The 22,908-nt window shown below is 38.9% G+C and overlaps 1 protein-coding gene across 1 annotated transcript in view; it reads left to right on the top strand.

Moving 5' to 3' along the window:
- The first annotated feature begins 680 nt into the window (after positions 1–680).
- RPGR (retinitis pigmentosa GTPase regulator) overlaps positions 681–22,908 on the top strand; it is a 66,597-nt gene continuing 44,369 nt past the window's right edge. Inside the window, exons 1-9 of the mRNA XM_082610591.1 lie at positions 681–899; positions 2,665–2,790; positions 3,232–3,324; positions 4,778–4,840; positions 7,360–7,518; positions 8,691–8,840; positions 12,184–12,342; positions 17,302–17,457; positions 22,301–22,425. Coding sequence (XP_082466717.1) covers positions 872–899; positions 2,665–2,790; positions 3,232–3,324; positions 4,778–4,840; positions 7,360–7,518; positions 8,691–8,840; positions 12,184–12,342; positions 17,302–17,457; positions 22,301–22,425 — 1,059 coding nt within the window. The 5' untranslated portion in view covers positions 681–871. The remainder of the gene's footprint in view (positions 900–2,664; positions 2,791–3,231; positions 3,325–4,777; positions 4,841–7,359; positions 7,519–8,690; positions 8,841–12,183; positions 12,343–17,301; positions 17,458–22,300; positions 22,426–22,908) is intronic.

Below are 22,908 nucleotides of genomic sequence, written 5' to 3'. Positions count from 1 at the left end.
AGCAGATTGCACACCTCAGCCTTCTCTTTCTGTGGAAGGAGGGGCGGGGGTCTGAGGGGTGTTCAGATTACCGGCAGGACTGGCTAAACTGGACCCCGGTTCTCCCACTGTATAATCTTCACATCCATAAACGGGGGTAACATTAACCACCTTGCAGGGCTGTAGCAGGACTCATTCATCTAATACGTATTTAATGGGCATCTAGTATATGCCAGGTTTTGGGTTGGATGATGGGGATACAAATAGGACTTAGGATGTTTAGCAGAGTGCCTATCTCATTTAGTTATACACGGTCACTGTTACTAGTATTAACACAGTTGTGTGTTGACGTTTGCCTGTGTCACGTAGCTTGAGTGAGAGGGGATGTGATATTTGTGACGTTCGTCACTATCCGGACGCGGGACCTGGGGGGCCTGGGTCTCCCCCAACGTAAGCGCGTACACTCCAGGGACATTACCGCGCGGCGTGGCTGCCCCTCCTCTCTGGGCCACCAGAGGGCGCGCGGCCTCTACTGCACCCGCCCCCTGCGTCTGCGTCTGCGTCTGCGTCTGCGTCTGCGTCTGCGTCTGCGTCTGCGCCGCGCCGCGCGGCGCTGCGCCGGCCGCCCGCCCTCAGCTTACCTCCCGCAGGCGCCCGCTCCACCTCGCGCTGGAACGCTCCGCCTCGCTGTGGAACGCTCCGCCTCCGTTGCCCCTAGCGGCTGTCTGTTGACTTCCGGGAACGCGGGAGTCGCCGTTGCTCGGAGGGTCGCTATGGGGGTCCAGGGGTGTTCCAGGGCCCGCTTCGGGGCTGAGGCGCTGCCTTAGGCCCCACCGAGTCTCCCCCAACCCCTTCCAGGCGCAGGCGCAGGCTCCCCGTAGCGCCTTTCGGCATGGGGGAACCCGAGGAGGTGGTGCCCGGTGAGTGACACCCGCGGCGGTGGCGGCGGGCCGGGAGGGAAGGCCCGCGGGCGGGCGGGCGGCCAGGCCCCGCCTCCGGGCCGGCCCCGTCGGGGGACAGGCCCGGGCAGCGGCCGCCTGACTTTGGTCGGAGCTCTCGCCGCGCCCCCGTGGGAGACTGAGGGGAGAGGAAAGAAAGGGAGGGACGGAAGGGGGGCTACGGGGAAGGGGGTGCTGGTCTTTCGTCTTCTAATTCTTAAAATAAGTTTTCGATGAGTTTCTCAAAGGCAGGGGAAGTTTTTACCTTCCTATGAGCTTCCCAAAGTACTTCCTTCGAGGTCCTCAGAACCCGGTTGTGTATTGAACGCAGTAAAGAGTGAGTGACCAGGGGGGAGTGGAGTAAAAGAGGATGGGGAAAATGACTTGGAGAAAGGAGGGAGCCGTTAGCGAGTGGTTTTTTAAGACTTTTCCTCTGAGCTCCAGAAATAACCTTTGGCATTGTGGCCCGGTACCGCGTACATATTGTGTAACAGAAATAGAAGTTTCATGAAACAGTACATGCTGTAGATGCGCTCAGATCTTTTCTCTAATACATTCCCTTAAAAATGGTCACTGTGACCCACTAAGTTGATTTTCTGACCCACCAATGGGTCACGACCAACGGTTTGAAAAAACACTGGATTAGGGCAGAATCATGTATTCACTGAAATATGTATTGCGTTTCTGCCATGCTCTTGGGCTCAAACATGGCTAAATTCCTGCCTCAAATTCACAGCTTAGTGAGAGATACAAGAAACTAAACAAAATGACAATATCGTTTGACAGTAGTTGCCAGGGGGCCAGAGCAGAGCCACCAAACCCTGGCTTGGGGTGAAGGTAACGGGGAAGGCTCCCTGGGAAGCCAGAGCAGGACAAAACAGTTAAGATTATTCATTCTATAAAAACTCAGAGCGTGTTCGAGAACCTGGTCTCCTAAATGTCAATTATCAGTTTGAACTGACACACCTCACAATTGTTCTCAGAAGGTTTTCCACAGTGGCTAGTCTCTTGAGCATTAATATTTATTATTAATAATTATGTTTGCTATGTCTTTCTTTCTGGTACCCATTTAGTTTCTTTATATGTGATCATCCTCCTTGAGATTTCCTCAAAAGCTGGATCTGGCCTCCTATTTGGGGGGGTGGGGGGTGGGGTGTGTGTGTGTGTGTGTGTGTGTGTGTGTGTGTGTGTTTACATAGTTACTGGGATCTGGTAGGAGTTTTTGGTCTCTCTCCAAAATGGTACTGGACTAAAATAGTTTGTGAATACTCGTCCCATCAGGTAGCGTTTAATGACTTAATTTAAGAATGTAAAAATCTCAACATCCTACGTCCTCACGATGTTAATGATGAAACTCAGTACTGTCCTGTTTCTGTGTGTGGAGAAAAGCCCTCAGTCAGAGGGGCTAGACCATGAGGTGTTCACCAGCGTGAGTGGGGCATTGAGTGTATCGGCTCATTCCACCTCGTGACAGCAGGACTCTTAGTCATTGTGACAGCGTATTTCTTACTTTACACCAGTAAATGAATAATACATAATTAACTTATTAGATTTCATAAAAAAACTGGAATGAAGTCTGAGGAATAAAACTGAGTTAAGATGAAAGAAGGAGGGTATAGACAGTGCTGGGGCGGAAGCCAAGCTGTCGGGAGACAAGGGATCTGTATAGATAAATTACTGGAAAAATACTTTAGTTAACAGGCAACATAATAAAAGTTGTGAAATCCAAGCTCTCATATATTTGCAGGTTCGGGTGCTGTGTTTACGTTTGGGAAAACTAAATTTGCTGAAAATATTCCCAGCAAATTCTGGTTTAAAAACGATATACCTATATATCTTTCATGTGGAGATGAACATACTGCTATTATTACAGGTTAGTGTTAAAATCTTAAATGAAGATAGTAATACTTAGAGAATCCTAAGTATTATAGATGTGCTGTGTTTGAAACATGTTGAAGATATACAGAAAGTGGATGTTTTTTTGCTTTGCCAGATAATTCTTGACAAATTGATTTATCAAGAGTGACTTCTAAGTTCCCTTAGTATATTTAAGTGTGATTTTCTATACATATTACTTTCTTAGAATAAATCTATTTGAATTTATCTACATAATCAAAAAATTATTACTGTACAATCTTAGAAACTCTTTACACCTAACAGAATATGGCTATAGGTAGATGGGCAAGGGAGCCTGTTTCAACACAGAAAAGCAATGACAGTGTTTAAGTACAGCATTTTTATTGCTTTGTGATGACTTCATCTCACATTATGTTGCAACCGCTTCGATTTATTATTTCTTTTTTCTTCCCACCAGGAAATAATAAGCTTTTCATGTTTGGCAGTAACAACTGGGGTCAGTTAGGATTAGGATCAAAATCGACTGTTAACAAGCCAACGTGTGTCAAAGGTTTGGGGTCTTTTCTTCTTCATCACTTTAAATACTTAAAGTGTATAAAGTACTTTTATATTGATTGTGTAATTCTTTAATATCATATTATAAATAATAAAGTCTTTAGTTCTTTATTTTCTGAGATTTACTTGAATATTATTGGCACTTAAATTTATTTTTCATGTGATATTCAGAACTAGTTTTATATGTTAGGGTCTAAAAATCATATTGATTTTAAACCCAGAGACCACAAAGGAAGTAATGATTCTACAGTATTGCACTTGAACATCCTTTTTTTTTTTGGCCTGTTTGTAAACCAACTTAAATATTACTGTTACTGTATATACAGAGAACAAACAATATGATATGTTAGGATTTCGAGCTCTGTCTCATTTGTTCGAGTTGTGGATATCACGCTTCTGTTGGTTTTACGAAACACACTTTACCCTGCTGTGTATAGTTAGCAGCTGTGCTGAAGAAAATATTAGAACTAGGAGTTGATTAGTACTAGTGTTCTTACAAGAACAACAGGACAAAATATTTCAAATCAGGATTGTCCCAGAAAATATGAGACATATTACATCTTTACAAAGCTTTCTCGCCATTATGTGCAAAAGCTTCTGTTTGGTTATAACCTATGAACATCAGCTATACTTGAATGGTGATGGAGATTCCTTGGGATATGACAAGAGCAGGATTCTTTATCTTTGTAGCCAAATTTTTAATTTCAGCTCACAATTTCAGTGTAATTTATCATATGCATGCTATTTATAGATATTGTTGTGGAACTGTTAAAGTATTCCACTCGGTCAAAAAGTATTTACTGAGCGCAGTCTACTAAACCCTTGGGTTTATTTACAGTGCTTATGATCCTTACTCTCAAATATCTAATCAAGCTAACAGAATTGTCTAGACTATGAGATCCTTGAGACCAGGGACTCTGTCTTAGTGATCTTTGCAGCCCCTATGCTAAGTGCTTAGGAGATGTTCTGTAAATGTTTTTAATATGTAAATGAATGAATGAAGAACTTTAACATAGGTGTATGCCTGTGAATATTGGACTTAGTGTTTTGTTGCGGCAGGTAGAAAGTAAGCTTGATGATGGTGATGGCAGATTAGGGAATAGATCAGGTTGGTGAAGAGGCAGCAAAACAATGCGGTGGATCTCAGCACATGTTAATTACTTGTGGAGTTTTAAATAATATATAGATGCCTAGGCTTTACCTCAAGCCTACTGACTCAGATTCTCCAGGGGTGGGGCTGAGCTATGTGTATTTTTTTTTCAAAGCACCATTGGTTACTATGATGCACAACTCCTTGCAAAAACTTTTGATTTATTAGTTATGAACATTGACCTTGGAGTCAGACAAGCCTGGGTTTAAATCTGTTCTACCACTTGGTTATCATTTGACCTGGATTATTTGTCATTTCCATAATCATAAAATATCTTGTCATATTTTTATATTTTTAGCTTTAAAACTGGAAAAAGTGAAATTTGCTGCCTGTGGAAGGAACCACACCCTAGTTTCAACAGGTATAGTATTCAATCTTTATGACTTCCTGCCCAATTTGAGGACTGAGGTCTCACTCCCGTAACATTTGTGACTTTGTAAAATTAATGGAAATGGTAACTTGGCAACAGTAAGATTAGGTTTTTTTTAAAATGTAAATGGTTAGTACACTTGTTTGCCTATGAAAATATGCAGATAAATGTTAAGTGACTGAAGAAAAAGCTTCTTTTCTTGGATTATGTCAAGGGACAGCATCTCCTTACCTGTGTGCACACCTCAGGGGCCACTTGCTCCTGATCTTGCTCTTCCCTCTTCTTTTCTGAGGGTGAGTGGAAGCCCTCCCCAAAAGGCTATTGATATGAGTTAGCACAATTCTAGTCAAAATCCACACGGGTGTGTGTGTGTGGGTGTGTGTGTGTAGAAATTCACAAGGTGGTTCTGAAGTTTTCATGGAAAAGCAAAGGACCTAGAATAGCCAAAACAATTTTGAAAAGACCAAAATTGGAGGACTAGCACTACCTGATTTCAAGACCTACTGTAAAGCTACAGTGATCAAGACAGTGTGCTAGCAGTGAAAAGACAGACAGAGATTATTGGAACAGAATAGAATCCAGAAATAGACCCACATGTTTATGCCCAAGTAATATTTGACAAAGGTGCCAAGGCAGTTCAGTGGAGAAGAGGTCGTCTTCAACAATCCTGCTGGAACAATTAGACATCCAGGCCCTGACCACCGAGCAGTCTTTCCTACTTCCTTTCCCACAAACACAGCTTCTTCTGTCTTCAGGCTGTTCTCACTGCTTCGGCCCCTGCCTTACCTCTCTGCCCTCACTCATACTTTTCCTTTGCTGAAATGTCTTTTCTCTTTCTCTTACTCAGATTCTTGTCTCTTAAGATCCAGTATAAATCTTACTTCATCCATGGACTCAGATTCTTGTCTCTTAAGATCCAGTATAAGTCTTACTTCATCCATGGAGCTTTTTGTGACTATTGAACTTTTTCCTTATGTCATTCTCTGAACTGCTTCAGCATACCACCAACTCTGGTTTGCTCCATACGTGTTAAATTGTGTGGTTCAATTCCATGTGGCCTTGTAATATCTTCCATTTGAAACCTAGTCTTATTTCCTCAATTAGGTTTCATTTTTTCTAAAATAATATCTAGTTTTAAATTTTTACTGATTCAGAATGATTTTGTCCTAAGTTTCCCCTGTAATTTCGTGAGGCTTTAATTCCATGTGCATTTTTATGACAGATATAACTAATTTTAATAAGTATATCTTTTTAAAAATAAATTTATTTATTTATTTATTTTTGGCTGGTTGGGTCTTTGTTGCTGCGCGTGGGCTTTCTCTAGTTGCAGCGAGCAGGGGCTACTCTTTGTTGCAGTGCGCGGGCTTCTCATTGCAGTGGCTTCTCTTGTTGCGGAGCATGGGCTCTAAGCATGTGGGCTTCAGTAGTTGTGGCACGCGGCTTCAGTAGTTGTGGCACGTGGCCTCAGTAATTGTGGCTCTCGGGCTCAGCAGTTGTGGCTCGCGGGCTCTAGGGTGCGGGCTCAGTGTTGTGACGCACGGGCTTAGTTGCTCCACAGCATGTGGGATCTTCCCGGACCAGGGCTCGAACCCCTGTCCCCTGCATTGGCAGGCGGATTCTTAACCACTGCACCACCAGGGAAGTCCCAATAAGTATATCTTTATGTGTCATTACTTTAGAGCTTACTGGCAGTGTTTATTATCTAAGAATGATATACTTCTTAATGTGATTAAGAAAATTGTTAACATTTATATAGTGCTTACCGTGTGCCAAGTGCCATTCTAAGAATTTTATAAATGTTAACTCATTTAATCTTCATAACACCTCTATGGAGTAGGCACTATTATTATCCCATTTTACAGATGAGGAAAATGAGACACTGAGAGGTTAAGGATAGCTTGCCCAAAGTTACACGACTGATAAGTGGCAAGCCAGAATTTGCACCGAGGAAGTCTGGTTCTGGTGTCTTCTCTCCTAAACACAGTGCTATACTGGCTTCCTATTTAGCTAGAAAATTAAAATAATTACACAACATAGAATTTTCACGTTTCTAATTATATTATTCTTGTATTCGCCTCATTTTACTTATTTGTTACCTATTATGTCTTAGCTTTAATGGGTATGGAAGGTAAAATTAATGAACCACATCTCTTTTAAAATAGTTTGATTTGGATTATAATCTAATTAGATTATAATCTAATTTGGAAATTACTTTCCTCTTTTTCGCACTGAATTAATAGTTCTGCATTAGCAAGAAAATGCATTCCACACATTCTGTGCATTTTAATTGCTACTTAAACTCTAGAATGATTTATAGAATCTCACAAAAATGTGGACCCCTGCTTGTTTTGCTGTATTTTTGACGCTGAAATGAAGTTGTTCACCAAATTGTAGGATAATGCCAGCTTTCAGCTTTCTTCACTGGTAATAGAGGAACTGTCTGATATACACTGGTCTGCCTCATAAAGGTGGTGACTATGGTATACTGATGTTTTCTTTTCTGTGTGCAGAAGGAGGCAAAGTATACGCCGCTGGAGGAAATACTGAAGGACAGCTGGGACTTGGTGATACTGAAGAGAGAAACAGTTTTCATCTAATTAGTTTTTTTACATCCCAGCATAAGATTAAACAACTCTCTGCTGGGTCTAACACTTCAGCTGCGCTGACTGGTAAGACTTTTTTCCACTTCAAACTGGGACACATCCCTTTTTTTTAGACCAGAATATACCAAGTTAGTAAACTGAAGACAGCAATGCTGTTTAGTTTTCTTTCACTGACCATATGTTTTCAGAAGACATTTAAAATAGAACTTAAAATCATGACATATACTACAACTTTATGCTTACATACGTTTAGAAGGTAATTGTTAAATAAATTCAAAGCTGTGCTATCGATCTGTTCCTTTAGATATTCTTAAACATTATCTTCATTGTGTGTTCTGAAAGTTATATTTCAGCTTTAATGAAGTTGCTGTCAGAAACATCCTAGAAATCTGTTGGATATATGTTATTAAGATACAGTTTGTAGAGCTTCCCTGGTGGCACAGTGGTTGAGAGTCCGCCTGCCGATGCAGGGGATGCGGGTTCATGCCCCGGTCCGGGAAGATCCCACATGCCGTGGAGCGGCTGGACCCGTGAGCCATGGCCGCTGGGCCTGCACGTCCGGAGCCTGTGCTCCGCAACGGGAGAGGCCACAACAGTGAGAGGCCCGCGTACCGCAAAAAAAAAAAAAAAAAAAAATACAGTTTGTAATGGTCATTGCATCTCTCTGCCCTCCCTATCAAAAGCCCATATGAGAAATTTCTTTAAAATTTGGAGCCGAGGGCTTCCCTGGTGGCACAGTGGTTGAGAGTCTGCCTGCTGATGCAGGGGACACAGGTTCGTGCCCTGGTCCGGGAAGATCCCACATGCCGCAAGCGGCTGGGCCCGTGAGCCATGGCCGCTGGGCCTGCGCGTCCGGAGCCTGTGCTCCGCAACGGGAGAGGCCACAACAGTGAGAGGCCCGCGTACCGCAAAAAAAAAAAAAAAAAAAATTTGGAGCCGAGATGAACGTGTCTCACTGAAGAAGCTGCTGGTGTGCTACTTCGTTCCAGTCTGGAGAGCTGTGTAACGTGCAGTGTTAGAGAAAGCCTGCGCGCAGCAACGAAGACCAAACGCAGCCAAAAAAAAATTTTTTTTTAAAGAAATTGTAGTAAGTAGCTACGTGGTATAAATGTCTTAGTAGTACTTTCAAGATACATAATTTTTCTAAATTAAAAAATAAATGCTCTGTTGGAAGTATAATAACTTGCCATCCCTGCTACCTCTTAAAACCTTTTTTCCTCTTTGTGTTTTCTTTGTAGAGGATGGAGAGCTTTTCATGTGGGGTGACAATTCTGAGGGGCAAATTGGTTTACAAAATGTAACTAGTATGTGTGTCCCTCATCAAGTGACCATTGGAAAACCTATCTCCTGGATCTCTTGTGGATATTACCATTCAGCTTTTGTAACAAGTAAGACAGAACAGTTTGGATTTCTCATGTTATCTCCCATTTCTAAGTTATTATTAAATAATAAAATGTCATAACATTCTACATTTCTATAGAAATACTGTTATGGTACTCCATGTAATGAAATAATTTTGGTCTGTTTTAGGTCACAGTATTTCTTCATTTCAATAATGAGTGTTTATAATTTCAAACTATCTGACATATTAACTTTTTTTTAATATCGATGGTACTATTTTATTTATTTTTTAAATTATTTTTTTATTTTTGTCTGTGTTGGGTCTTCGTTGATGCACACGGGCTTTCTTTAGTTGTGGTGAGCAGGGGCTACTCTTTGATGTGGTGCGCAGGCTTCTCATTGCGGTGGCTTCTCTTGTTGCGGAGCACAGGCTCTAGGGACACAGGCCTCAGTAGCTGCGGCACACGTGCTCAGTAGTTGTGGCTTGTGGGCTCTAGAGCGTGGGCTCTAGAGCGCAGGCTCAGTAGTTGTGGTGCACGGGCTTAGTTGCTCCGCGGCATGTGGAATCTTCCCAGACCAGGGCTCAAACCCGTGTCCCCTGCATTGGCAGGCGGATTCTTAACCACTGCGCAAGCAGGGAAGTCCCTTAACTTTTTTTTAATGAATGTTAGGTCTATTAGGAAAACAAAATTTATGCATAAGAAACCCTTCTAAATTTTGGCTCTCAAACTTCTTAGACTCTGTGGCATTAAAAACAAGACCTGTGGGCCTCTTTTCTCTGGATCCACTTGGCTCTGTACTTTGACCTACTCTATTCTTGTCCTGATAATTTGTTCTTATTGTTTCAGTACATGAGTCATAGATTTTCACTGTAGGAATAGGGATGAAGATTAGATGAAAAAGGAAAGGAGTTCAGTATGGGATATGCTTTCCTTTCTTGGGACTTTTCTCAGGATCCCCCATTTCTCCTTTTCCTGGGCTCACTGGCAACCTTCTCTACCTTAGTTAAAATATTTTAAATGTTGGACTCTAACTATTATAGCCTACATCTACACTGGTAGTAACACCAGAAGTATGATCATGGTTTTCCATCTTATTTATGGTTTTCCTAACAGTAAAAACACCCAGCAGAAATAGTTCTATGGACCCTCTTAGATATCCCTCTAAATATTTGTTTTATACATTTACTTCCTATTCTGTGCACCTCAGATTCAGGTTTAGAAGGTGCTTATTGACCTATCCCAGTGCCCCCCAGGTTTACCAATGAATTGGTAGCAACTTGGTACCAAGAAAAGGCAAACTCTGACTTGGCTGGGTTTGTTCACTACTGGGTCAGTTTGTGTCTTGAAGAAACAATATTTATTCAATCAATAAATATTGTTGAATGAGGAAATGAGTGAATGAATGATAAATTGACTGTGTTCCTTGGGGCAATACCACATACCAACTTATTTGCAACTCCTGGGGTTGGTATAGTCTGTACTCACTTTGTTTATGAAACAAAAAACAGGGAAAAAAATACATGTGCAAGAACAAATAATCAAAAGCATTGTCTTATATTTGGGCCTTAATAAAACTCCCAGAATCAATTTTTATTTACTACTGCTTTAGCCAGTAGGGAAACAAGTGGAATTATTCGTTTTAACCAGTAGGCATTACATTGAACTTTTTTGTTTTGTTTTCTGTTTTTATGCCTTTTTTAAAAAACAGCTTTATTGATGTATAGGTCACATACCATACAATTCACCCATTTAAGGTGTGAGGAGCAGCAGGAATTTATAGACAGTAGTAGAAAGAGACTTATCTGGACTTAGTAACTCCTTTCATATGAGAGGCAAGAAGCATGGGAAAAGGGGGAGCGTACCGACTTACTGAGCACTTCTGTGCCAGTGTTTGCCGAATACTTCAGAGAAAACTGTGGTTCAGAAAGCTTCATTTTTTGTACAGATCAATCTCGAAAATGAGTATAGCTGTGTTTGCAGTATTTGACCAAGTTTTAAGTGGCACATACCATGTGTGTTAGATGTCATACAACTTCCCTAAGTTCTTATTTGCTAGAAGGGCTCTCAAGCTTCAGTAGCTGGTTATACTCATGGCTTAGATTTATTACAGCAAGGGATACCTAACAAAAGCAGCAGGAAAGATCTGTATCCTCCAGAGAGGTCCAGTATGCGCTTCCTGGTCCTTCCCATTCCAAGGCCGCACAGGACATGTTTTCTCTTTGGCAGTGAACTACAGGGATGTGTGTGTAATGTCTCTGCTCAAGGAAGCCTACTCTATTCTCAGGGTCTGAGGCTTTTGTGTGGGTGGCTGGTGTCATGTAGGCACATCCTGCTAGTAACTAGTCATGGCAACTGCAACTCGGGTCCCTCAACAGTGAAACCAGGTGCACATCATCAGTGTTGAAGTTTGTGCAAAGCAACACTCTCTTAGCTTCTTGCTAAGCTGGCATAATTCATTTCTCCAGGTGTACATAACAAAAACATCAATCACCAACATAAAGAACACTCCCAAGGGCCACATTCCCAGGGGTTGGTCAACAGTCAGTCAGTCAGTCAGTCATGCTTCTCTTGGAGACATGCAAATAATACAAGAGGTGCTGTGTTACCTCTTTCCTCATATCAGTGGTGATACGTTCTGTGTCATAATCTTTGGATTAGATTATGTGTTTACAACAGTTTTTAAATTCCTGTTTTATAGAACTCAGTTCAGTTCATAGAAATGAATAAAGTTCCTGCTTTCAAGAAGCTCATAGTGTAGTGTGGGAAGTGTGATAACAGAAGCAAATCAATAGTATTGATATGGACAAGGCAGTGATTAAATGTCATGAGTTCCTTAATAAGAGAATCTTTCTGGAAAAACTGCCATCTAACTGAGTAAAATCTGCTATCTTTAGTCTCACTCACCATATTTACTTCACACATAAATGGGTTTTCTACAGTAAGTTTCATTAAAAGCAATTATTTATTCACCAGATATTCATTAAATGTTTAATGTACTAGACACACTGCTAAGTTCTTGCAGTACCATAGTGAGCAAGACAAAATCCATGTCCTTATGGGGGTTTAATGTCGAGTCATTTTGCTTTATTCAAAGTAGGTAGAAGTAAGATCATCTTTTCTATGTATTGTGAAACAGGTAAAATAATTTTCTAGTTGTTAGTAGTGCTGGTTGTGAATTCTTCAGGAAGATTTTGGATTAGAATAATCAAGGGGAAGGGAAAATCTACCTTTATTTCCTTACCATTCAGTAAAAATATCTCAAGAAAGGTCAAATTTATTAAGTTGAGATTTTCTACATTTTTTTATCAAACGTTAGAACATGTACCAAAAAGACCAGTATTTGTTCATGTCTATGTCATCATCGATCACTGTCCTTTTCCTTCAATAGCGGAGGGAGAACTGTACACCTTTGGAGAACCTGAGTGTGGGAAGTTAGGTCTTCCCGGAAAGCTGCTGATCAATCACAGAGTGCCCCAGCTGGTGCCTGGAATTCCTCAGAAGGTGATCCAAGTAGCTTGTGGTGGAGGGCACACAGTTGTGCTCACAGGTATGCGTGCGGCTCCGTTCCCTGCTTTCTTTGGTAGCTAATGAAAAAAGCTTTTTTTACATTCACTTATTTTTATTGTGGTAGGAACACTTAACATCTGATCCATCCTCTTAACAGATTTTTAAGTTTACAATACAGTATTGTTATCTATAGGCACAATGTTGTATGGCAGGTCTCTAGAACTTTCACCTTTGCATAGCTGAAACCTTATACCCATTCATTAGCCGCTCCCCTCTCCCCCTACCCCAGCCCCTGGCAACCACCATTCAAGTCTCTGCTTAGATGAGTTTGACTGTTTTACATACTTCATGTAAGTTGGCTTTGCATCTTTTTCCATTAAGATCCCCACCTTTTGTTCCTATAGTTAATAAACATTTCTGGCCTGTGGAAGAAATTTTTAAGTAGAAAAAAATGAATCTTGTTGAATTATTTTTGCTAACATAATTGACATTTTCATGATCTTAACACATTTAATGGCAGCAAATAACGTTTTTTAGCTCATTTTCAAGAACAAATTGTTTTCCTCATATATATGTATTCCATATTTATTTAAAATTGACATTATTTTTTCTGAAATACCTTATTTTGGAGAAGCTCCCTGCTAATACTGTTTTCTACTTGTCATTGATAATTCTTTTTGATATTCACAATGTCTAACTAGGTGATTTCTTTGTGATTTTTATGTTCTGTTATGAATTACTATTCATTAAAGTGTTAAGCTTTTAAATTACAGATAATTAAAAAAGTTAGAACTTTAATAGTAATATCACTTTTGGCTTCTGAATTTTGTATTTGGTATGACATGTGACTTCTCAGGATTCTAGTCAATATAATTAAAATAGACTTACTACTTGTTAATATGCTTACTAAATTGATGCTCCCAAATTTGTTCAGCATTAGATTTATTTTAGATGAGTAGTATAGAGGTAATGCAGTTAGGTAGTGAATGATTATGATATATTTTGGTCAAAAAGAAATAAACAGTTTCTGAAGTCACCACTTAATCTTCAGTAACCCAAAGCTAGAAGTGTTCTAGACAAATTTTAAGTAATATCCAGTTCTCAGATAATAATGCTTAAATGTTGCAAGGTGATTAAACAATATTTTATCTTTAGATTTTCCTCTCTTACATCGCTCTTCCTTGACTTCCTATTCTAGTCCCAGTCATGCGTATAAAGCTATGGTTTCCCAGAATTACCATTTCCAGATGGAATCTTTTCAAAGTGAGAAATAATTTTTTTCCAGGCCTCAACTCTAAATTTGGAAATAATTCTGAGGTTTAAGTTTTTTTTTAAACTTCTGCTGATAAAGTGAATTTTCATATAATTTCTAAAAGATTTATCTTAGGAATTAAACTTCAAAATTAATCTTTATAAATTATCTGAAAATTTATTCTGTAGGCAGAAATGCAACTTATTCTTCATGTGTTATGTATTTTCTCCAGTTTATACAAAGATTGTAGAACTAATTTATTAGGTGGTTGAAGGTTATTTGAAGGACACAAACGTTGATTATATAATAATAATGTCATTCAACCATACATTATAAAATATCTTCATATAAAGTATTTTCACCAAGATAATCCATGATTCTTTTTTTTTTTTTTTTTTTTTTTTTGGCGTTACTTGAGCCTTCCACTGCTGTGGCCTCTCCCGTTGTGGAGCACAGGCTCCGGACGCACAGGCTCACCGGCCATGGCTCACGGGCCCAGCCACTCCGCGGCATGTGGGATCTTCCCAGACCGGGGCACGAACCCGCGTCCCCTGCATCGGCAGGCGGACTCCCAACCACTGCGCCACCAGGGAAGCCCCATGATTCTTTTAATTATACTTTAAAAATGTACCTAATGATATTTTCTTGCAGTATTATACTCATTTAGCTTTCTGTGGACTTCGTTTTGAAGTTAAAAACCATGTTGCTAGAAATTTATTGTTTTCTTCAGATTTTTATAGACTTTGGGATCTCACAGACCAGTAAAGTTTTTATATTTTAAGTTTTTAATTTTGTAAACAGAATATGAGGACCTAGAGATGGTTGCCAACTTCCAATTTGCATTTGGCTAAGTATGGATGTTGCAAGAAAAATGCAATCTGTTTTTACCATTATATCATAAAATAAGGGCCATTTTCGAAACAAAAATTTAAAAGCTCTTAATTTTATAATAAAAGACATCCCCTTAAACTGTAAACATTTATCTGTATGGAAAATTCACTGCTTTGCCTATTTTTTTTTTTTTTTTTTTTTTTTTTTTTTTTTTTGCGGTACGCGGGCCTCTCACTGCTGTGGCCTCTCCCGTTGTGGAGCACAGGCTCCGGACGTGCAGGCTCGGTGGCCATGGCTCACGGGCCCAGCCGCTCCGCGGCATGTGGGATCCTCCCAGACTGGGGCACGAACCCGTGTCCCCTGCATCAGCAGGCGGACTCTCAACCACTGCGCCACCAGGGCAGCCCGGTTTGCCTATTTTTTAGATCTCTCCATGGACCTTTGAAAGCTTTATTATGAGCCAGTCCTGGTGAGAAACCTGTGTTCTGGAGCAGTGTGGACAGAAATATTAAATAGTAAGTCCTAATTGATGAAGAAATGGACCTGAAGAGTGTATTGATCATCAATTTTACTAAGTTAAATACCTAAGAGTTACAGAATACTTTGTAAGACCTTAAAGCAAAGAATAGCTAACCGTCTGTTCTAAATTGTTGCCTTCATTAAAGGAAAGGGCTTGGATTCGATGATTCTATGGGGGCCATCTCCAGCTTTGTTTTCCCTTGTGTCTGTAACTCTGATCTTAAAATCTATTTAGGTGTCATTCATTAAAATACTTGAAAGATAATTTAAATTAGTTCATTGTCGATAAATTTATTTAAAACATGATATTTAGATGTGACTGTGATAGGTTAGAAAATACATCTACTGGTTGGAGCAATAGTCAGGGAAACGATGGATTGCTTTTAAGAAAGTATCAGACTGGAACTGGGACAAACTAAGTGAGGCCGAGTAATTGATGTAATATTGTATGTCATCCACAGCAGTTATCAGAAGACAAGAAAGGCCTGGTTATTAGATTAGGTCCACAATGAAGTCTGGGCCCCAAGGAAAATAAGAACTAAACTTCTTCAGATTATTTTCAGAGAAATTTAAGATCTCTTCAGGGCTACACAAGTAACTAGTTGTGAAATGAAATGTATTCTATGAAATTAGAGTAATATTTATCTGAAGCCAACTAATAAAATCTGTTTTCCTAATACAGTATTATTTATTAACATTGAATTACATTGTTGTTACAAAGGTGATACGACTAAAAATTATATTGGTTTTTGTATATAGCGTCCTTAGACAAGAGTCTTAGGTCATTTAAAAATAATAGAAACTATTGTCATTGCTAATCATCCAAACACATGAAAGGGAACCTAACAGGATAAGGAACAAAACTTTTGTAACATGACTCAGGCTGCCTGAATGGCCTTATTGCCCAGGCTAATATCAGACAGCCCAAGAAACTTGGAGTAACTGTTGGCCAGCTAGAGATAGACAGTTATTTTAATTTACCCAGCACCCTCCTATTAAGCTGAACATTCAGAACTGGAGATATGCTGTGTGATTATTAATTAAACTAAGAGATAGTATTTTTTACACTAAAATAAAGATCTGTTTGCCATTGCCTCAGCGTGGCTTCATATCCTTGATGTACCATATTTTCTTTAAGAAGTAATATCTATATGTCTTATTCATGAAGTAAACATTAGAAAAAATGTAAAACTATATGACAGTAGTTACATGTTCTTCAGTATTCTCTGTTATCAGAATAAGGTTGAGTTGATTAGATAATTACTTTTTAGAAAAATGTCCTTTTACAACTGAACGTCCCACTGTGTTTTAAAATCTTCCTGCATGTTTTCTCATTTAATCGTCGCAGCAGCTCTATTAGATAGGGATTATAGCATTAGGGAATTTAAGTAGCTTGTCTACTTACCACAGCTAGTAATAATGAAGGTTTGGGCTTCTACCTGAATCCAAAGCTCTTGCTCCTGCTGTGCTTCCTAAGGCAGGGGCCGGGGAGAGTCGTGTGTCTAAAGGATGCTTTCATCACCACTCGTGATGCAATAGGATATTTTTGTGCTTTTCCATTTCTCAAGACTATGTGAGCTAATATTTACTGTTATTGGAGTTCCTTTGGAATCACTTCAAAAATATTAATATAATATAGTATGGATAAACAATAAGGTCCTGCTATATAGCACAGGGAAATATATTCAATATCCTGTGACAAACCATAATGGAAAAGAATATGAAAAAGAATATGTATATATGTATAACTGAGTCACTTTGCTGTACAGAAGAAAATAACACTGTCAATCAACTATACTTCAATAAAATTTTAAAAAATTTTAATATAGAGGAAAGGCTTTTCCCCTCCTTTGATTATTATTGCATTTCCTAGTAAATGAGCTTTACCTGTGAATAAATCTAGCATGTCTGATGTAAGTTTTCATTCTCATGCTAATTCTCCTCTGAAATTGTTTTCTAAAATAGCTTATTCCATTAAATTACTGTTAATAAGTAAGGACTTTTTCTTTGGAAAACACTATTCGTTTATTTAGGGCAGTGAAAGGAATTAGCTTAATGACAATTGATGCTTTTTAACAAACTGAGTGGTAATTATAGGGACTTTTTAGGTAGTAGTTCACCGACTTTTGTGTCTTTAGCAATTCCTTCTATGGTTATATGTAAAGGATAAAATCAGGCCCATGCCATTATTGTTACAATTGTGTACCTTGTCATTTTTCTCTTCCATTATCACTGAGGAATGTATACATAAGTATTAGGTATTCTTATATGAGTATTTCTTTGAGAGGCCCTTAACCCTCATTATAAAAGGTGGTATATCACCGTTTTTCCAGATATAATGGTGACAGTGCCTGTACCTCTGAAATCCTTTTCTTGTGTTTGCCCCTCCCCTTTCAGAGAACGCTGTGTACACCTTTGGGCTGGGACAGTTTGGTCAACTGGGTCTTGGCACTTTTATTTTTGAAACTTCAGAACCCAAAGCCATTGAGAATATTAAGGATCAGAAAATAAGTTATGTTTGCTGTGGAGAAAACCACACAGCTTTGATAACAGGTACAGATCAGAATTTCTGTTAATATACTTACAGAACTGGGTATGTTTTATTACAAAATAAATGCTATATGGAATGAAGGTGTCTAACTTAAGCAAAGGAAATAATAACTGAGAAAATGGAATTCTTTGTTTAATATGCCAACATGTAAAGTTGTAAACTCCTTTTTCATATTTTAGTTTAATTTAAAATCAGTGTAAATTATCCAAAGGTTTAGAGCCTCAAGATGTGTCAGTGCTATCAGAGGTAAGACCATAGCATTATACTTTGGCAGAAGTATAAAAAATAAAAAGCTGTAATCTTTTTGAAATTGTATCAATTTGAAGGCTCTGAACTCTGCTCAGGCCAAAGGGAAAAGTCTCGTAAGAAAGAACTTATTTTAAAATATTCTCCCTCTTCAGTCTGACAGCTACATTCAGGCTGAGGAAATTCTTATGTTGCTTCTGCCACCAGGAGGCGTTTTCAGGAGTAACCCTTTCATACTTTCTCCACAGTGGTAGACAGAAAGGTACCCCAAAGACTATTAATTAAATGAATACCTGGGTCCTCTAGCTCTTCTGCTCTGTAGTTTCCCCTTTATCCAGGGAGATGGTGCTATGGGTCTACTTCTCAACCTCAGAAACTAGGTGCTGCCAATGTAGGACTCAATAAAGGTACTTCCCTAAAATGACTGACTCACCTATAGATAATTAACATGGAGCTGGAGGAATCAGGCTCCCTGACTTCAGACTATACTACAAAGCTACAGTAATCAAGACAGTATGGTACTGGCACAAAAATAGAAATATAGATCAATGGAACAGTATAGGAAGCCCAGAGATAAACCCACGCACATATGGTCACCTTATCTTTGATAAAGGAGGCAAGAATATACAATGAAGAAAAGACAGCCTCTTCAATAAGTGGTGCTGGGAAGACTGGACAGCTACGTGTAAAAATATGAAATTAGAACACTCCTTAACACCATACACAAAAATAAACTCAAAATGGATTAAAGACCTAAATGTAAGGCCAGACACTATCAAACTCTTAGAGGAAAACATAGGCAGAACACTCTGTGTCAGAAATCACAGCAAGATCCTTTTTGACCCACCTCCTAGAGAAATGGAAGTAAAAACAAAAATAAACAAATGGGACCTAATGAAACTTCAAAGCTTTTGCACAGCAAAGGAAACCATAAACAAGACCAAAAGACAACCCTCAGAATGGGAGGAAATATTTGCAAATGAAGCAACTGACATAGGATTAATCTCCAAAATTTACAAGCAGCTCATACAGCTCAATAACAAAAAAACAACCCAATCCAAAAATGGGCAGAAGACCTAAATAGACATTTCTCCAAAGAAGATATCCAGATTGCCAACAAACACATGAAAGAATGCTCAACATCATTAATCATTAGAGAAATGCAAATCAAAACTACAATGAGATACCGTCTCACACTGGTCAGAATGGCCATCGTCAAAAAATCTAGAAACAATAAATGCTGGAGAGGGTGTGGAGAAAAGGGAACCCTCTTGCACTGTTGGTGGGAATGTAAATTGATACAGCCACTATGGAGAAGAGTATGGAGGTTCCTTAAAAAACTAAAAATAGAATTACCATATGACCCAGCAATCCCACTACTGGGCATATACCCTGAGAAAACCATAATTCAAAAAGAGTCATGTACCAAAATGTTCATTGCAGCTCTGTTTACAATAGCCAGGACATGGAATCAACCTAAGTGTCCATCAACAGATGAATGGATAAAGAAGATGTGGCACATATATACAATGGAATATTACTCAGCCATAAAAAGAAATGAAATTGAGTTACTTGTAGTGAGGTGGATGGACCTAGAGTCTGTCATACAGAGTGAAGTAAGTCAGAAAGAGAAAAACAAATACCGTATGCTAACACCTATATATGGAATCTAAGGGAAAAAAAAAGGTCGTGAAGGACCTAGGGGTAAGATGGGAATAAAGACACAGACCTACTAGAGAATGGACTTGAGGATATGGGGAGGGGGAAGGGTAAGCTGGGACAAAGTGAGAGAGTGGCATGGACATATATACACTACCAAACGTAAAATAGATAGCTAGTGGGAAGCAGCCACGTAGCACAAGGAGATCAGGTCGGTGGTTTGTGACCCCTTAGAGGGGCGGGATAGGGAGGGTGGGAGGGAGGGAGACGCCAGAGGGAAAAGATATGGAACATGTATATGTATAACTGATTCACTTTGTTATAAAGCAGAAACTAACACACCATTGTAAAGCAATTATACTCCAGTATAGATGTTAAAAAAAAAAAGAATGAGCATAAAGTTTCACAAATACATCAATAAATTTAAACTATTGACACATTAAACAAAAATACGTAATTTGAGAAGAATAAAAATTAAGTGAAATATATTTCATTTGAATTACAAAAATATATATATTCTGCATAATTTTAATTACTTTGGAATAAAAGGCTCTGTAATTTCTCTATTTGTAGCTCACATTTCTATCTAAAAAGTAAAGCATTAAAAAGTCATAAATCATAATAGTATTTTGAAATAATCCGGGTACTGGTATTTCTGCATTTTTCCCCTTCTTTTACAAGTTTCTGCTCCGATGGACCTCATCTAATGGTATCTGCTTAGGGGAACTAGGGCTCAGCAAATACAAGGTACTACCAAGTACTGTCCCTTCTTCCCCAAAGAACTTTGCAGAGAGAACTACCTGCCCATTTTCAAGTATCAGTGTCCTTATTAACGTAGCATGAAATTGAACTATATAGAATGTAAAGAATTACTGTTCATTCACAATCCCAGAAGAGTTGTTGATATGTATGCCTTACTGCAAGTCTTAAGCTCAGTTTCTCTGTCTTTACTGCCATTTTCCATCAACTCTAAATTGTCACTGATAGTAAATACATACTTTTTATGGATCATTTAACATACAATTAGGTTATTTGGTTAAACTTTCATAATACCTTTCCTCCTGATGAAAGAAGTTATAGCACAAATAATTGAACATTAACTTTATTTGACTTTTTTGCTCATGAATCCTCCCCAGGGACAGGTGTTATGAATTTTTTCTTTGTCCAGGACTAATGAGAGATATGTAGTGAGTTTTCTGTAAGTTCTTGCCAGTTCCCCATTATAGCCAGTGGCTCATGTTTTAAAAAGCTCTCTGAGGTTGGAAGTGTGATCAGGCAGCTTGATCAGAGTTTATTTTTTCTGGCTAAAGATAATCAGGTTTAAACAAAAAAACCTTAACATTTTGAATAAGGAGGAGGAAAGAGGAGGAGGAAAGCAAAAAGATGATAAGGAGTATATATAAAGAAAGGAAATAAATACCTAATAGTAAGAATTATAACAGTCTAAATTTAGAACCTAAACGCTGGTTATTGCTTATTTATAGGGAATCTATTTTTAATATATTAATTTTTGAACTTGCCACTTTAGTGAATTTTGTTATTATTTCTAATTATTTTTTCAGGCCGTTCTCGTGGCTTTTCTTACTATACAATTACTTTGCTATCTTAAAGTCCAAGTCCCCATATGTGATCTTGTCATTTCCCAGCTTAAAACCATTCATTTAGCTTATTATTGTTCTTAATATAGAGTTCAGAAATGCTTAATATGAGCTAATAAGATCCTCTTTCATGTGATTCCTTCTTCCCTCTTCACGCTCATCTCATACCACTCTCACCTTTGTGCTCCAGACACGCTGGTTGCCTTTCGGCTTCTTGACTGGGCTGTGTTTTCTCTTGATTCACAGCCTTTGTATGTACTGCTGGCCTCTGCCTGGAAGATTCTTTGCTCCCTTCTTCTTGTAACTAAACCCTAATCCTTTCAGCTTCAGTTTAAAAGCCTTTCCTAATCTCCAGACTAGAAGGAGAGCCCCTCCTCTGCACCTGTACTGGCACCCTTTCCTTTCCTTCTGCTTCCATGGCACTTACCTCACTTGAGATGGAGAGTATGAAAGAAAGGCTTGAGGAGTGAATGTACAGAATACCTGCTATGGCAGTGGGCAAAAGGATTAACTGGAGAGAAGCAAAAAAATTACTCATCATCATCTTGGCCCAGCTATATAGGGGACCCCAGTATTGATATAGGGACCAGCAGCTTGGTTGGTTTATGGCATTTCCTTCAGCAGCTTTCCACAACCCTGAAGCAGAAGTAAAAGAAACAGTTGGATTGATCTAAACTAGTGGTGATTTTGTCTCCACAGGGGACACATGGCAATATCTGGAGATGTTTTTGATTGTCACAACTGCAGAGGCAGGGTATTCTATGGGCATTTAGTAGGTAGAAGCCAAGGATGCTGCTGAACATCCCACAATGCACAGGACAGACCCATACAACCAAGAATTATCTGGCCTCAAATGTCTGTAGTGCTGAGGTTGAAAAACCCTGACCTAATCAATGACCTGAGGCAAAAAGAAAATAGATTGTATTGGGATGTAAGAGGTCAGAATACAAAAATCTCCTTTTTTAAATTAGTTTCTGCTTTATAACAAAGTGAGTCAGTTATACATATACATCTGTTCCCATATCCCTTCCCTCTCCTTAAGATGATATTGTGTATCACAGGATGTCATGCTGGATTGCTGCAGCTCCACACAGCACCTCACACACCTGGGTCTCAACTTCACAAGCCACCAAGAGCTTAGTGATTTATTCTTGGGGTATCTATTGGCTCATGTTATGTGTGGACAACAGAAACCATAGAGAGTATGGAAACATCAGTGGAGCAGAGTAAATTTAATGCAGAATATGAGGGGAAAATCGCAATGTAAGTTAATGTATTTGTCTATTTACAAATGGATCCATGAAAGTAACACTTTTATAATTCTCTCTTTTTTTCATTTTAGATTTAGGCCTTATGTATACTTTTGGAGACGGTCGACATGGAAAATTAGGACTTGGACTGGAGAGTTTTGCCAATCAGTTCGTTCCTACTTTGTGTTCTAATTTTTTGAAGTTTATAGTACAATTGGTAAGGGCATCACATTTCCCTGTTTACATGTTCATATTCCTGTATTTGAGTCTTTCAGTATTTCATAGAAAATAAGTACTTCTCTGTTTATATGAAATATCATGGCTATATCTGGTAAATATACTTGTGTCCTAAAGGACAAATGTCAGACATCATGGCACTCTGAAAATCTGTCCCTTTTCTAATGTTCCTTCTCTAACATCTTCCTTTTTGCCCTCATCTTGACTCTTCTACTTCATTTTCATATGTCTCTTGAGAGCCAGGACTGTGCCATGCCTGGAAGCTTTGTGTTTCCTGTAGCTCCCAGCAGAGTGCCTCACTCACAGTGGTTATCTATAAATATTTGCTGGATTAGGTATCACTAGGACTCTCAAATCCTGCACAAGAAAAATATCTGATAATAAATGAAGAGTTTTGAAATTATGTTTAATTGGTTAAGTGTTATTTGGATAAGGTGTTGTTTCAGTGACATCTCCATCAGGC

The sequence above is a fragment of the Mesoplodon mirus genome (genome assembly GCF_964341445.2).
Source record: "Mesoplodon mirus genome assembly, chromosome: X".
NCBI lineage: Eukaryota > Metazoa > Chordata > Mammalia > Artiodactyla > Ziphiidae > Mesoplodon > Mesoplodon mirus.
This window is presented reverse-complemented; position numbering and strand designations above follow the sequence as displayed.